The following is a 16,352-nucleotide window of genomic DNA, read 5'->3' as shown; positions in this document are numbered from 1 at the left end:
CACGAATTATTTATTCTGGAGTAATTTCCAATATGACTGATTTTTGGTATCCAAATCGTATGCAAACGATGTGTTTCCTTTCCTTCTTATTCGTGAGGTCAGTCAGAAATCCTGCTTTCTTAACACGCTAAATAACGACGTGAATTAAAAAGGCTGAAATATATATCTTTTTCGTTTCAGACTTTTTTTTTTCAAAAACACATTTCACATAGGGTGATTTCATTGGCAAGCGACACCTGGGTCAGCTCGCCTGCCTCCGATAAACCGACAAATTAGATGTAACAGTCGATCAGTTTCTTGTTTCCCGCGCACATAAGCAATATCATCCAATCAAAAAAGGTTGCAAGTTTTAAAATTTATTAAGTAGACATAATTAAAACCTAAATGTGGTGAAGAAATTGATTCTGGTTAGAGCTACCTCAAAGTTGAGAAGCCTTCACATAAAGATGGATATTCGTTCATAGCTAGTGCATTCCAATGCATCACCAATTGTTTGTTCGGCCTCACGCCATGCATTAAAAATTTACTCCTCCAATCACACATCATTCGCTTATTTACACTCTTTTTCGAAAATATAAACGGTAGAAATCGCTCGTCATCTACTGGAAAAATGTTTAAGGAGTGTGTGACCATGCCTATGTATGCATCTTCATTTATAATTTGTTTAATATTTCTAGCTTTTAGTGTCACGTTTTTTAAAATACTTCCAGCCAACATATAACCACCTCCCGCGCAGTAAGGTTTATAAAATTCCTCATCAAAGTCTTCAAAGGGCACGTAATTTCGATGTAGCGGGTCACGAATTACAGGCATATAATCGTTCTTTTTACCAACATATAAGATATCCGGATCTAAACGTTTTAACCAGGGAGCTATAGCAACCACATTGACAAAACAGTCATCATCAGTTTTTAAGATGTATCTTGGTTGACAGTTATCAGCAATCCATTCTAATGTAAGCACTGTTTTGTTGGGTAAATTTTCATAAGTGTCTTGGTAATCCAGTCTCAATATATCTTTAAAATATTTATTCTCTTCTTCGACTAATTTTTCAACTTTGCTATTTGCATCACGGCCAACTGTGAAAACAGTTTTGTAGGTAAAGGATGAAGTGCGAAAGGAATGTTGATTGATTTTAGAATCGATACGACCCCAACTGTTGCGGATTGCAGCTCTATTATAAAACGCACCAGGTCTGGTTGTGAGAATAATAATAAGATCAAGGCCCGGTTTGCATTTCGGTTCTAAAATTGGGTTTTTCTTTTGTCGGAATTTGTAATCTAGTGAGAATTCACTTTCATACGCCTTATGTAGATACATGGCGATCTGATGGCGACTTCTTTGCACGCAGTCTCTAGATTTTTTAAATTGCTCGTTTACATCTAGCAAGCTCTTCATGTCTGCTTTTACTAATTCAATAGGTTTTATTCTCTGTTTTCTACTCCGTTCGTCTACGATGTAGCCAGAAGTATTTTTTTGTTCATAGTTTGAGAAATCTATAGTTTGTTGTAACTCGATTTGATATTTTTTAAGCTTCATCATTATTGTATTTTTCCAGGTCGCCTTTGTGTCTGTCCAATGTTGCAGAAAGACGAAAAATGCAAATATGAAACAGAAGGTTAACAATAATTTCTTGCGACGAAATGCTGACATGTTGACAATTGGATGACTTTATATTCTTTTTGTTCTGAAGAGAAAGATAGAAGCACTAGGCGTTAGCTTGTAAAAAATTCACCGGCTTCGCTCGATGTACATACTCCCGGCATCAGATTTCCGCCGGTGAAATAAATTCTAGATATCGCTATTTCGTGCATCCTTAGCACCACCTAAATTTTACGCACGGACAGACAAAACACGCTTATCGTTATAAATCAATTTCTGCGCAAAAAAATTAGGTAGACAATATAAACAACAGACAACATAAGCCAAATAAATCTATTTACAAATAAAAAAGTTCACTCAAAATTGGTAAAACTTTAAAAAGAGAATACAGATAGTTAAAGAAAATTAACTTCAGTGCCTATTGGATCTTGTGCTTCTGAAAAATCTATATGAACTTTAACAAAATAGCCGTATGGTAGCTAATGTTTCTTTTTGCCTACAAAAATGTGTGCCCATGTAAAAATAATCAACAAAGTTTTGTAAACGTTTGTATACATTGGCAGGTCATCTATAGACAAATTGAACCTGGACTCAAACATTTAAAGTTTTTTCTACGCAACGGCGAAACGAAACAAAATTTCAATCCGTTTTGTTTCGAAGTGAAATTAGCCACGCTACTGCAATTTTAATACTTCTTTTTCTTTTGTGGTTGGTTTCACAAAAAATTTTATGTTTCTATAGCAGAAAGGTTAAAATTATATAAACAAAACCTTGTACCCTATGAGTCTACAGTATTACCATCCTCTTGCTTCTTCTGACTTTACACAATATAATATTTACCGTAACACTTTCGCCATTTCCCTATAAAGATTTTCTTCTTGAAAATTTGTATTGAATTCAGTTTAGCACTTCTGTATTCAAACTAAAGCGCGGCGCAAAAAATGCCGAATGTTGACATAGTTATTTGAAAAAACACCAGAACCTCATATTAGCGTGGTCGAAAATTTTACGATTGAGGCATACTTTTATTTTTTACAGGTAAAAAACTGTTTGGTGCGCATTGTAAAAACAACGCGCGTAAAGTTTTTATACCTAGGGGTTTTCTACAGGCTGCCTAGAGGACGGAGGCTTTTTCTAGATGCTGCTGACTAATTTTATTTTTATCATAACAGTCACACTTTGTATCAATACTTATTAGTCATGTTTGAATTTTATTTGTTTAAAAATTCAGTGAATATTTTGATTTTGTTTACGACTTTGCATGATATGCTTACTTTGAAACAAAGTTAACCATAATTAATTATAATTGGCCCTTTAAGGTATAAAATATTCGGGGTTAACCAAGGCATGGTGGTCGACAAGGAACAATAAATTATCAAATCGGGAAATAAAATCTGAAATTAAAAAGTAAAATTTAGAATATAGATAAAAAAGAAAATTCTTGTCATTCTCCAAAATGATCAATTTAAGGCTCAGAATCACTAAAATTTTTAATTTCACCAGATCGTTCACTAACAAGCAGCTTATTACAAAAGGGCCAGTTTTTTTTATTACAACAGCCTCTCAAATAACCGGAGTTCCACTTATCACGAGTCTAATTGCATAACCATCACTTGTTATATTGTGGCAAAAATTTGAACCACAATAATTCATACAATATTTTATTTGTTTGTTTGTCTCTTTCTTCTCAAAGAAATTATTGCCTCTGTTTCAATACAAGAGCAACCAGGCCCCTTATACCCAATAACAACATGTTCGAATGTTTTACTTTCATATTATTATATTACATTATAAATGTGAATAAAAAAATACTTCTTTCAATCACTTTAAGTGTCATTTACCATCAACCCAAACCAACTTTGTTGCATTTGATTTACGTGGAAATGAATTTTCAAAGACAATTTCAGATTTTTTCATCCTTTTCTTTTTACTTAACTTTTTCAAGAAGGTTTTTCGTTTTTGAAACAATTTTTTTTTTCTCTTGCGATACTTAACAGCTAGTAGTGTTCTTAAGCGACGGATTTCAAGATCGCGGATTAAGATTCTCAAGTCGTAATCTGACTTCATATTCGTGGTATGTTGCTCACGTAATCTGAAGTCAACTGCGTCATTCGTCTCTTTCTCATTGGCTGAAACATGGTCCACATCTTTTTCTTCATTTAAAATTTTGATCATTATTCTTGCTTCATCGAGCTCTTTATTTTTACACTGCAACGTCTTTTTAATACCTTCCAGACTATTCATTTGTTGTGCATCTAAATCCAGTGTACTTTTTCCTTCGGTTGTTGCAGCATTCGAAGTTGTTTTGTTAACCGAATTTCGTGCTCCGATTACTTCAAGTAAGTCATGAAGAAAATATATTGATGAGCCTATCTTATCTATGATTGGTTGAGATTGAATTTCAATATTGTTTTGATTGGTGCAGAAAATCTGTGATAGCTTGCATCTTAAGCTAAGCAACATTTGGTCGTATTGTTGCAGCTTTGACTCCCAACAAATCTTTCCTTGCTTGATATAGTTTTTAACAAATTTGTTAGAAGTTGTTTCGACATCCATTTTTATTTCATGCAGCTGGTTTTGCATTCTCAAGAGTTTTTCACCGTTCTCGTGAAGAGTTTTCTCAACTTGCCAAAACACAATTTGACACTTTTCTTTCCAATTAGCAACTTTGTCCTTAATCCAATCTTTTAATACCTTGATCTCACTTCTAGTATTTTTCTTTAGCTGCTCTTGCATCTGCCTTCTGTCTTTAAGAATTGAAAGCAACTGCATTTGACTTGACTGAATTTCCTTATGAAAACACGCTGCTATTTTTTGCATTTCTTCGCAACACTTTTCCAATTGCAACACATGCTGGTCCTCCTCTTCTAATTTCTCCACCATCTCTTTCGTTTCTTTCTCAACTTTTTCTTTTGCTTTTTCATCATTTTCCTTAGTTCCTACATGCGCATCTAGCTGATGAATATTTGATCCTGACTCAAGTTTAATGTTTTCTTCTATTCCTAAACCGTCTTGATTGGTCACCATAACAACGTCACACTTTAATCTTCTCGCACATTCCCATCTCAACTGCCAATCATCTATGTCCTTTCCTAATTTACGACTCTCGTACAAATGTTTCTCATTTTTACCTTCAATTTGTGTGTTGTCCCCTTCTACTTTCCGGCAAGCCTTTTCATTTAAAGTTTCAGAAAAATTTTTAAAGGAAGTTTTTTCCTTTGTCATATTCTTGTTTATACTTTTGGGGTATATATCTATATAACTGAGAGTGGCTTTGATGTATTCATTGGCAGCTGAAGGGATCTCTGTTGATGTTGACAATTTACTTTCACATTTTTTAACAACCTCTGCATCTTTACGTCTGGTTGATGGAGAATCTCTCAAATGATTGTATTTGTTATCACATCCAAACCTCTTGTCTTGATCTTGCAGGCCCTTCTTTAAACTTGAAGATGAATTTATCGATTTAGTTGGGAAACTGTTTGTGACATTTTCCACATCACTTGCAGAGCTAGTTGATGGAATTCTTAAGAATGCATTTTCATCAGCAGGTAAAACAGTACTTGGGGAAGAATACTTTCTTAACATGACTACAGAATAGTTATCTTCAAGCGATAATATTTGATTGCGCCTGACTACAAACTCCCCTCCGTCGCAGCCTTCAACTTTCCTCCGCAATAAATCTATGATTAGTGCTAAATATTCGATCTGTTTTTTCAGATCTGATATTTTATTATCGTTTTGAATAATCATGTTTCTTTGCTTCGCTACTTCTCCTTCACAATAAGTAAATTCTTTTTTTATCCCTTTAATGATGTCTTCCTTCTCTTTGAACGCTGATTGGATGTTTTCAAGTTCTATTGTTCTGTTTTTCAGCATAACTTGATGATATTGAATGTCTGATTCGTGACGTTGCTTGCTCTCTTCAAATTGTGAAAGTAATGTCTCAATTTGTTCTTCCAATGTTACCACAAATTGTTTATAGCGCGTAACATTCTCTTCGTTGCCATCTAGCAACTCTTGCACCTGTTGAGTCATTGCACTCAGCTCTCTCTCCATTTTAGAGGATAATTTTCTTTCCTCTTTTCTTCTCTCGTTTGCTTCTTCAAGTTCCAAAATTCGTAGCGTAAGAAATTCAAGATCCTTTTGTTGTGTTATGATTCGATCCTCATTTTCTTTTCGAATATTAGATTCAATTTTGATAAACTCATCTCGGTGATCAATCTGTTTTTTTAAATCTTTTAAATTCTTGATTAACTTTTCGTTTAAACTTTCCAATTCTCTTTTTTTCTTAAACTCATTATTTGCAGTCTTTTCAGCACTTGCGCAAATCTTTTTGAGTTTCTTTATTTCTTTTTCTAATTTTTCTGCTCTGTCTGTATTATTTTCTCTGCTTAATTTCTCATTTTCAACTGTTTTACTTTTCAACGAGGACATTAATTCATCATTTCTGTAAAGGCATTCTTTCAATTTAGTGTCTAATGCTTTTATTTCTTGTTCTTTCCATTCCAGGTTTTCTTTGTGAGTTCTTTTTAAATTCAATATCTCGTCCTCAAGAGCTGAAATTTCGGTTTGATATTCAAATATTTCAGTGTTAAATAAAGTGCAAAAATTTTCCCCTTTTAATTCGCTACTACTTCTTTTCGCAAAAGACGCCTCATCATCACTAAAAATTGTGTTGCTTTGTTGTGTATCTTCGTCAATTGGAGAAATTGCAGAGCTCTGCAAGAAGACTTCAATAAACGTTGGAGTGTCGATAGATCTTTCATACTCTTCGTCGGAACTATAAAGATTCAAGGAATATCGTCCGCATCCTTGGCCTTCATCATCCTTAATCAACGTTTGACTACTTGAGATATTAACACCAGAGGGGCTCAGATGAGAGCGTTTTAGATTATCCTTCTGACCAATAATGAAACATCTTAGCATATGAAGTTCCTTATTATTTTCTTCTAATTCTTTTGATTGGTTAATAATTATCGCTTGTTTTTGGGATAATTGCAATTTATACCAGTCAATATCAGACTAAAAAAACACCAACATGTTATCAATAATCCTCCCTTTGTTCTCCTTCACCCACATAAAGTAAAACAATATTTTTTGTTATAAATAAAGCAATCTTAAATCCTTCTAAAAAATTCATTTGGCAATATAAAAAAAGATCTGACACCTTTTTGGTTCATCTCGAATTTTCATAGTTTTTAACACTTACCCTCATTACTGACCATTCTTCAGACAGGTTCTGGTACTCTGTGTTTATTTCTTCTTGGAGAATTTTAAGTTGAGAAAGTTCTTCATCTTTTTGGTCAACATTTTCACGAAGTTTACGACAACGTAATATTTGTTGTTCGAGTTGTTTTGTTTTGTCTTCATTCTTGTTTTGTACTGGGTCGTATTCATTGACTCGTACTTGAAGCAATTCAACTCGTTCACTTTGCTCTTCCGAATGTATCTTTGTCAAAACTTTGTTTGAGCTATTTTGTGTTTCACTGTTACCTTTTTCTACAGATAGTTGCTCAACTCCCTCCGAATAATTACCTAAGTTGATTGTTTCATACATTGACAAGCTTTTATGCAATCTCTCATTATCTTGTAAAATTAGTTCCATTTCCAAACACAATTTTGAGTATTTTTTATCCTTTTCTTTTAATTCTGCTTCTAGTTTCTCCAGTCTGCGTTGATCGTCATTCTTGCTGTTTATTTTATGTGGTTTCAACCTAGATAATCTTTCGTTATCCTTGGAGATGATTTCCATTTCTGAAAGAAGTGAAGTATACTTCTCAAAAAGTTCAATGTATTCCTTTTGTGTGTCAGCCATTATTTACTTACTTTTTAGTCTTCTACCATTTTGTCTGTGAATGTCAACTAAACTCAACTGCTTTTTAAATATTCCACAACAACATCTGCTGTCTTCTATTTTCCCTCTCTTAGACATTTTTCGTTCAATTTGTAAACAGGACTGAAGTTTTTATTTCATCTTGTAAATAAGTCATCTCAACTCTATAATTTTATTTTCTAACATAATTAAAATTCATTTTTCATTCATAAAACTTTTAAAACTTCCAATGATTTTTGTATTTACAATACTTTTCGTAAACAAGTTGCAAAAATTTCCACTGTGTGCACAGTCTTGTTGTAAAGTTTATCTCGCTTTAAGAAATATATATATAGTATTTTTATTTGCCCTGCTCAACGTGATGTCGAAGAAATAGTTCAATCGATGGTTAAAAGTTGAAGGAGCAAGCCTACACCAGAGAATAAGATTTTGAGTAATAAAAAAACCCTGCCACTCCACCTTGAAACTGTCATGCCCACCTTTGAAATGTTGTCACCCCACCCCTGATTTTTAAGACGGTTTTTAATTAACAAAAGAAAAATAAAGTTAAGTTTTTATTTAATTGTGCAAATCAAGCACCTTGATCTCGTTTACTTGAATAAAAGAAAATACAATTGACAACATGTCGCAGTTGTCAGAAGTGTATTAAATATTAACATTTACAGTAATTATTTGAATAAATTATTTTTATAAGCCTAGTCCGTAACTCTCTGCTAACCAGTGAGAACCAATTTGATTCCTTTCTCCATATTAACCTAGCAACAAAAATAATTTAGTGAATCTTACAATATCACTTGATTCCCGTTCTTTGTGTTGTAATCATTATTTTAGTTTTTATTAGACACACTTTTTTAGGTTCATGGAACATACGGGTTCAGTTTGCGTCCTTTTCCTGAATAATTTGAGATTTGCTAGTTCAGCTAGTGTTTGACATATGTTGCTTCATATTGTTATATTTGTTTTCAGAATTATGGAAGAAAAAGAAGAACTCAATTATATTTGGGTGAAAAAAACAAAATAGTCAGATAACTGGCTAGCTAGCTAGTGAAACTTGGTTGACTTAATGATGTGATTATTTTACTTAATGCTAAGTCACCAGGGTGCAGGTTTGTTTATCCCGTATTTTTCAGAACAACTGGATATTTTCCACTCATGCGTCCCACTGGTTTAGATCAAATCATCCTCATATCAGAAACAAGACGTAAGATCTGCAATCCTGGTGAGAATATGGAAAAAACTGCAGTTTTTCATTTGTGAAATATCACTCAAAATCGTCAAGTTCGGTACTCCACGTCCAATAGGATATGAAATTGCAAGTTTTGAAAATCCGTAGAAAGTCAAACAGTCTTTATAACCTGCTAGTCGCACTTTCTAACAAGCTTTCTTTACGAAATTATTCATGTCGAAGCCTACGAAGGCCCCAGATTCGGTCATAGTAAAAAATGGTCGTGTTGACTTCAGCAACTAAGCCCTTTGTAAACATTGAAAAATGTAAATTGTGTGAATCTGGTGCAAAAAATTAGTTCATGTATTTATTTGTGGAAAGAATTAACAATGTCGCAGGACTATATTTTGGGCATCATTGGTTTTTTGTCAAAGACAAAATGTTTGTTTAAAGAAATCACGAAATATACTACATAGAGATATAAATTTTAGAAGAAATTGTCGATTTGATTTTTTTTTTGTCCGTTTTTTAAATTGAGCATCAGAAAATAGCTAAAGATTAACTAACAAAAATTTCCATATAAATATTAAGTATCCATAATTAATTGCTATAAGCCTGTAAAGCTTCAGAGATCTCGCACTAAGTTTAATGCTTCTTATCGTAATTGATTATGCATAGTTACTGTTTGGGATGCTTTGAAAAGACCAGGTGGAAATTGTTATTTCGGCTAGCTAGCTAGCTCTATGGAACAACTATATTGAAAACTAAAATAAATTAATATTAAAATCAACCTGTTTTTTATTTTACAGTTTGCAGAACTGGCTACGTGTTAGGTCATTATTAGTCAACTATACTTCTAAAACTTATTTACAAACAAACTACGTGATTAACTTAGGAGAAGCTACTCTCCAGTTATTATGAAAGATGGTCATCAGGAATAGAACAACTTTTATAAACGTTTGTATAAGGCACTGTGTTGATACACTAAAGTATCGGTGTCATGGCGTGTGGCCTTTGTAATCACAAGGTCCGTGGTTCAGTTCACAGCGTGGGCACGTTTAGCAAATGTTTACCACGGCTACAGGTCAACCCATGCCATGGGAGGGAAATTGGGTAGGTAATGCCTGTGTATACTTAATGTTTACATTCCGAACACAGGATCCACATTTATAACAGTGTTACCAACACTGAAGTGGCTATATCCTGTATAAATATTCGTAATAATAATAACATGCGCTCGACTGCGACTCACAACGAGCACTAATCTATTCTTTTTCTTGCGAAAATGTTTTTGAATTTAACACTATAGGCATTAGAAACGAAGCATTTTACTATTCCCTAAATATAAATACAAATTGTTACAAAAAGAAATTATTTTTTCTCCATTAGCGTGTATTCATCATCACTTTGCGCAGCATTCATATCTTCGTACACCGAACGACGTCCCTCCAAAGTACGATATTTTGGAGATCCAGTTACATGAGTTAGAGATTCGTACTCAGGATCTAGAGAATCATAATGATTATCAGGCGAAGTGCTGGGTTCATATTTTTTTGGTAAAAACCTTTCAACGTCGTTTTCATAAGGCGCGCAGTATATATTTTTCTCTAACTTCACTGCCGTCAGATACGAAATGTTCTCCATCTCCATCGCACCTACAAAAAAGAATAAAGAAAAATTCAGTAAGGAAAACGTTTTAACAGGTGGCATTGTGTAAATCACATCACAATATCACCCTTTCAACACAATACAAGCTCGTACACTTACTCTCTGGTTCAGCATATATAACCTCCTTCTTGCCCTTTATACTATTACCACTTGTTTTTTTTCTAGTCGTCACTATTCTCTTTTTAATGACAATAATCAAAATCACCAATAACGCAACAACAAATAAGATACCACCTACAGCACCTCCGATCAAAACAACATTTGAATTGCTTGATCCTAAGGGAGCCATAGAACTGGTTGCGTTTTTTGGTCCTAACGGAATTCTCGTTGTTGTTTTTGTAGTCACAGGTTTGAGCATCTAAAATTTCAAAAATATTGACAAGTGAAAAAGAAAAGGAGCATAGCTACCTTATGAGGCCAAAAAATATCCGACAAAATTTTTACCGGAAATAATATATCACTTAAAGAAAATTTCTCTTTTTATGTGGAAGTTAAGGAGACGATTGTAGACTAGAGTGAGTTTTAAGTGTATCCTATAACGTAACGCCTTGGCCTAATTATATGTTTTTCCAACATTTCTTTGTCCCATAAGGTATGTATATATGAACGACGAATGAAAAAATAAAACTTTCGTTGGAAAGCGTTTTTTTTACCAATCTGGTTTTAAACATTCATTCTCACCTTTGTAGTTAATAATGGTAGCTTTGTAGTTAATAATGGCGGCTTAGTTGTATTCGTTGCATGTGTTATTTTTGGTATTGTCGTGGTAGAAACAGAAGTTGCACCACACATATTTTCTAGGAAAAGCAAAACAGTTTTTAACATTTTTGTTGATATAAGTTAACAAGAAATAGTATTGAAGAAACAGTAAAGCTATTATTTCTATTTTTCTGTTAAACATTCATATTATTTTCATATTAAGGTTTATCATTTCTAAAAAATTATAGTATAGTAGGCGACGTGACAGAACTCACCATCAAAAACAACGGCGACTGGAGTGTACTGACAGAAAATCATTCTAATGCGCGGGCTTGTAGCACTGGGTAAACCCCACTGCAATTGCTCCATGACGGACCCGACGTAAAAAGCTGAAATGTTGGCGTTGTAGAGGAATGTGACTTCGTGTATCATTGGATATGGGTTTAAAATTCCGTCTCAGAAATATGTGTTCCAAAGTCTTTACTCTTAGAGAATTGTTTCAAAAGTATAAAGACACGGACAAGGGAAACGTTTACTGTTAACAGGTTTTTCTGCATCCTCGTCCCCAGGGTTTTGTTGCCTATGTCAAAGCCGCTACCGCTTACTTGACGAGGCAAGCCCCTGGGGACGAGATCGCCATCCCCGTTGTTATTTCGTAAGCGCCGTATTGCAAAAGTTGAAAAGAAACTCTTGTGGTATTAGCTTAAGAAAGTTTTATAATTATATAAATATAACTATAAGTCTGACTAATAAGTATATAAAACTTACTATTGTCCCAACTCCGTGAACCAAGTATTTTTCCCATCAGACAACCATACACAGAAGTACCATCATTTTTTTCACACTGTAGTGAAACTTTCAACAACTGTCCTTCGTAAACGCTTGTTTTAACATTGTTAGCATCTTTCCACTGGTAAAAAATGTGAAGAGATAAGCTACTAACTTTTTCTTTATATTGAATTTTTGTGAATTACCCCATCAGTGAGTAAACAAATTATTTTCACATGCAATTAAAAGTCAGGCAGTTTTGAGGTCCCCTAGATACGTCAAGGAAGTATATTATTTGCTACAGAAACGTTTATGAAAGTTTTTTATTTTGCGGAAAAAAATTTTGCCATCCGCAAATATTTCTTCCGAACAGATTTTCTATTTCTTGTATCCGCAAAAAATTCGACCGCAAAGTTTTTCGATTTCTTGTAGAACCTCATCTTCGACCCCAGGGCTCTTTGAGAGTGACCTCGAAGAGCTCTGGGGACGAGGATGGTAAAATCTAAGCTATATTTCATTCTTCGTATTGTTCACTTGAAATTTCTGTGTACCTACCCTCAAAAAGTAACTATTTGTTCCCATCAAGTTATATATTTTAAAATCATTACTCCCTTCCATCCACGATAACACTTCTTTGTTTAATAGTTCAACTTTTAACATATTCAACCGACGACATGTTGTTCCCGTCTTTATCTCATACGAAAATTCTTGTGCTGGTATAGTGGAGACGGAGATGGCTTGGACAGCATTGGGGTAATAGCTGAATTTGAAACTGCAACCTATGATAAAAAGTTAAGTCAAAGAAATAAGATTTCATGTCCCGAAAGTGCACTTTTGGGACTTCAACCTTACTTGGGCCGGGCTTTTTGGGGTCTTGTGTGGCTGTAGGGATAGGGACGGAGTTAAAAATTCAATTTTTTTTGAGCTTTCTGGCCTGAATAAAGTTAGGAGGAAGCGCTAATCAAAGAAGGGGTGGAAGTTATCGAATAGAAAACACTCATTTAAAAAAAACAACCATAATAAAGCGATAGAAAGTTTCTCAGAGAAGCCACTTAAGTAGATGGTCCTCTTCAACCCTGAACCCAGTGCTTGTAGCGTTTTTATATGAGGATGAAGCCTCAAAGCGCTACATGCCCTTGGAATCAAGATTGAATCCTCTTCCGAAGGAGGCACCATTAAATATTTTCGATTAAAAGGGTGCTGTTTATTCGAACATGAATAGTCCCAGATGTACTGCGACCGGTAAAATGTCATAGTGTAAGTAAGCCATTAATAAAGCGTTAGAAAAAAACGACACAATCTAAAAGTTTCTCGGAGAAATTCGGTAGAGATGACAGGTCGATATTTATCGGAGAAACTCGATGAAATACCTGCAGTCTGTCCACTGTCTTTTATACATGACAACTTATTTACCATCAAAAAATAAGTTCCTTCATCACAAAAACATGTATTTTCATTGGTGTTCACAGCACCTGAAGATAAGCAATTTATTTTTGTATCACACTTTAACGTATCACCGTCATGACTTCGTGTAACATCTAAACCGAATGTGAAATCTAAGCAAAACAACAAAACTAAAAACAGGTATATGTTCATAGTTTCTCGAAAACGTTTCAGCTTTGTATCGCTTCTATGCATGTCGTGTACGATGATTTTCAGATGTCGTGTGTTTATACCATACATTTCACCATAACTTCGATGGCTTTAGCAAGGTGCAGTTTGTTGATTTAACAAATAGCTTTCTGTTCGAGATGTTTACTATTTCTAACGCAAAGTTTTATAGCAAGACAGTCAAGTCACAGATTTGTGTTTAGTTCAGATTTTAGTTAAATTATCTAATTATTGGATAACACAATTAAAGGTGGACCTCCGACAGTTAACGTTTTATGTCTTTTTCCTTGAGGAAATTGACAGAATGGTGATATTATTATTCGTTTATATGTCTTTGTAAAATAAATAAATATAGTATAGAAATATAGCGAAAATTATAATGACAAAAAATTACTGAGAACAAAAGAATATTTTATGCCGTCTTGTTCTCCATCGTTGGGGGTTTGTTTAAACGCAACGGTTTTTTAGTTTTTTGAATTTAGAATACCCAAGGACAGAAAGTCATTATTAAGATTATTTTACACTCTTGGCAACCTCGTCCCCAAGGCTCTTCTATGCCAAAATCCTTTCGCCGTCAAAACATTATAGACATAGAAAACCCTGGAAACGAGTTTGGTTGATTCATTTAGTAGCTTTCCTAATGTTGTTGTTTCTCGTGAAATAAAATAAAATTCATTGGCTACGTTATGACACCCTTGTTCCCCGGGATTTTTGCCTTTTTGATATTAGAGAAGACAACAAAAAAATTAAAAAAAACATTAAATATCAAGTATGTCATATCAAAAAGGCAAAATATCCTGGGAACGAGGGTGGCGCTGAAGTAGTAATTAACTATTACGATGACGCGAATAATTATGTTGTTCATATTTGTTTTTTGCGAGAACAACTATCAAATACAATACTTATAAAATATAGTTTCACATCTGTTAAAAAGCTGTGACATATTGAATACTTCTTGTTACAGATTATCAGGACGTCAGGACCCATCCTCGTCCCCAGGTTTTTTTGTCTTTTTGATATGAGATTCATATCACGAAGTCAAAGTACCTTGGGAACGAGGGTCGTCAGGACATTAAGATGATATTTCAGCGACTTAAATAAATGTTATAAACTTTGAAAATTATTGAGAAACCGGTATGCCTTGCATTTTAGGTTTTAAGATATCAAGATTCTATATACAACGAGTTAAAAACCGCATGTGTTTTATTGTATTTTTAAAAGTGTTTTCTATTATTATGGGTCCATTTCAAAGGGAAATATGTCGAAACTCTTACTGACAATATGGACAAATTACGGACCATGCACCCTGAGTAGCCACTTAATAAATATCTTTTTCCACCACAATGCATATAAGAACTTTTAATACGTCTTAATCGTATGATAATAATCAACTCAATGGCTCTGTGTGGTTTTTTTTTCTAACCTTCTTTTTAAACGTTTTTATGGTTTCCATTAATTTATAGACTTTTTATGTGTCCACGAAAAATGACAAACATCCAGAAATAAAATTATAAAGTACCGGAGAAACGTCCCAATGAGAAAACTGAATTTTATAAACACGATTTTTTTATTATGGGATGTTTTTCCGGAAGTATCAGTTTTAATTTTTGTCGCCATGTGCAAGTTATTGCAACGGTGTAACTTATACACGAAATATGCATTGCATACAAAATACCTGATTCGTTTATAGAAAAGTTGAATACCAAATTATAAATAAATCAGTTAATTTAAAAAAATACCTGAATTTATACAAAGATTGTTTAAATAAATGATTGGATAAGAAAATGTTAATGCTGCACAAAATGTTGGTGATTTGAAAATCTTGCAAAATTTCGCAAAACTGGACTGAAACTATGGCTGCAATGGCAAAATTTCTCATATTTTTAATCGTTATGAAACTCTGTATATCATTCTCAGGTACGTGTTTGCAACTTGAAACGAAGCCATTATGTGTGTTTTTTTTGCAGGTGCTGAAATTATATTTCTAAATTTATTACATCACCGTAAAAGGGCAGTAAGTGCTACTTATTGACAGATTTTTCTTTTAGAAGGGGCGCTTAGCAAAGGCGTTCATTTGAATCGGGCATTTGTTAATTTGAGTCAAGAGATGGAGAAACAAAAAACCGTTTTAATTTGACAAAAAGTATAAAGCGCCCATATTTATTAGTTTGTATTAATATAAAGTTTTCATTCTTTCAAGTTGTAATTAAAACAGAATAACTTATTCCTTCTTTTAAAAACTTTTCTGTGTTTTGTCAGACGAAAAATGATGTTATTTGTTTGGGCACAATTTTTGTTGCAACGTTTTTTAGGATAAGATTTTTAAATGTCTCTCATCTGTATTTTTGCTTAACGAAATCAATTTTTCTGTTTTTTAATAAATAGATGGAAATTTAGACATGCTTTCATCGCTGTTAAATTCGAACAAGTTAAAGATCAAAAAAGAGGTAATATTTTCGTTTGTAGCAGAAACTATTTATTTCTTAGGTATTATATCTTCTTATACTATACTACATTATCTTCTTTTTATTTAGTGTTTCTATGAACACCATAGATGTCAACTTGACTCTGGAGAAAAATGTGGAACCCAATTTCTACAGTGTATTAAAGACATATTACCTCTAAATACACATTTGTAGTATAACGGACAACTTGGTACAAAGTGGTATAAATAATTTACAGAACATGGTGAGATTTTAGAGGCGATGTACAACAAATAGAGTTCGTTAACATAGAGAAGTTCTTTTATTTTGATTTATGAAACATTGTAAAAAAAATACTTTATGATAAAAACTTTTAATAGGAAAAGTATCTGTATTTAAAGAAGGGTAAGAAAAGATAAATGGTGATGTAAAAATAAAATTTATTGATTTATTTCTTTTTTCAGCAAAGGAATCGAATATCTATGACGAACCACTAATTGAAAATTATTTCCAACACCTCTGCAAATATAAATCACAGGAAGTACAGAAATTGTGATTTGGTTCCAAACTCCCGCGCTTT

At 33.5% G+C, this 16,352-nt stretch overlaps 3 protein-coding genes across 3 annotated transcripts; all 3 read right to left on the bottom strand.

The window, feature by feature from the left end:
- Positions 1-340: 340 nt before the first annotated feature.
- LOC130654893 (UDP-GalNAc:beta-1,3-N-acetylgalactosaminyltransferase 1-like) lies at positions 341-2,182 on the bottom strand. Its single transcript, XM_057457544.1, has one exon. The coding sequence runs from the start codon at positions 1,651-1,653 to the stop codon at positions 415-417; it is 1,239 nt and encodes a 412-aa protein (XP_057313527.1). The 5' UTR covers positions 1,654-2,182; the 3' UTR covers positions 341-414.
- Positions 2,183-3,126: 944 nt separating this feature from the next.
- LOC130654890 (interaptin-like) lies at positions 3,127-8,310 on the bottom strand. The gene is made up of 2 exons (XM_057457542.1): positions 6,815-8,310; positions 3,127-6,627 (listed from the first exon to the last, which is right to left on the bottom strand). The coding sequence occupies exons 1-2, from the start codon at positions 7,418-7,420 to the stop codon at positions 3,436-3,438; spliced, it is 3,798 nt and encodes a 1,265-aa protein (XP_057313525.1). The 5' UTR covers positions 7,421-8,310; the 3' UTR covers positions 3,127-3,435.
- A 1,494-nt stretch (positions 8,311-9,804) lies between these two features.
- Positions 9,805-13,619, bottom strand: LOC130655429 (uncharacterized). The gene is made up of 6 exons (XM_057458186.1): positions 13,109-13,619; positions 12,294-12,517; positions 11,739-11,880; positions 10,953-11,068; positions 10,371-10,629; positions 9,805-10,258 (listed from the first exon to the last, which is right to left on the bottom strand). Exons 1-6 carry the CDS (start codon positions 13,419-13,421, stop codon positions 9,975-9,977), a joined length of 1,338 nt encoding a protein of 445 aa, XP_057314169.1. The 5' UTR covers positions 13,422-13,619; the 3' UTR covers positions 9,805-9,974.
- Positions 13,620-16,352: the final 2,733 nt, after the last annotated feature.

The sequence above is a fragment of the Hydractinia symbiolongicarpus genome, chromosome 8 (assembly GCF_029227915.1).
Source record: "Hydractinia symbiolongicarpus strain clone_291-10 chromosome 8, HSymV2.1, whole genome shotgun sequence".
Taxonomy (NCBI): domain Eukaryota; kingdom Metazoa; phylum Cnidaria; class Hydrozoa; order Anthoathecata; family Hydractiniidae; genus Hydractinia; species Hydractinia symbiolongicarpus.
This window is presented reverse-complemented; position numbering and strand designations above follow the sequence as displayed.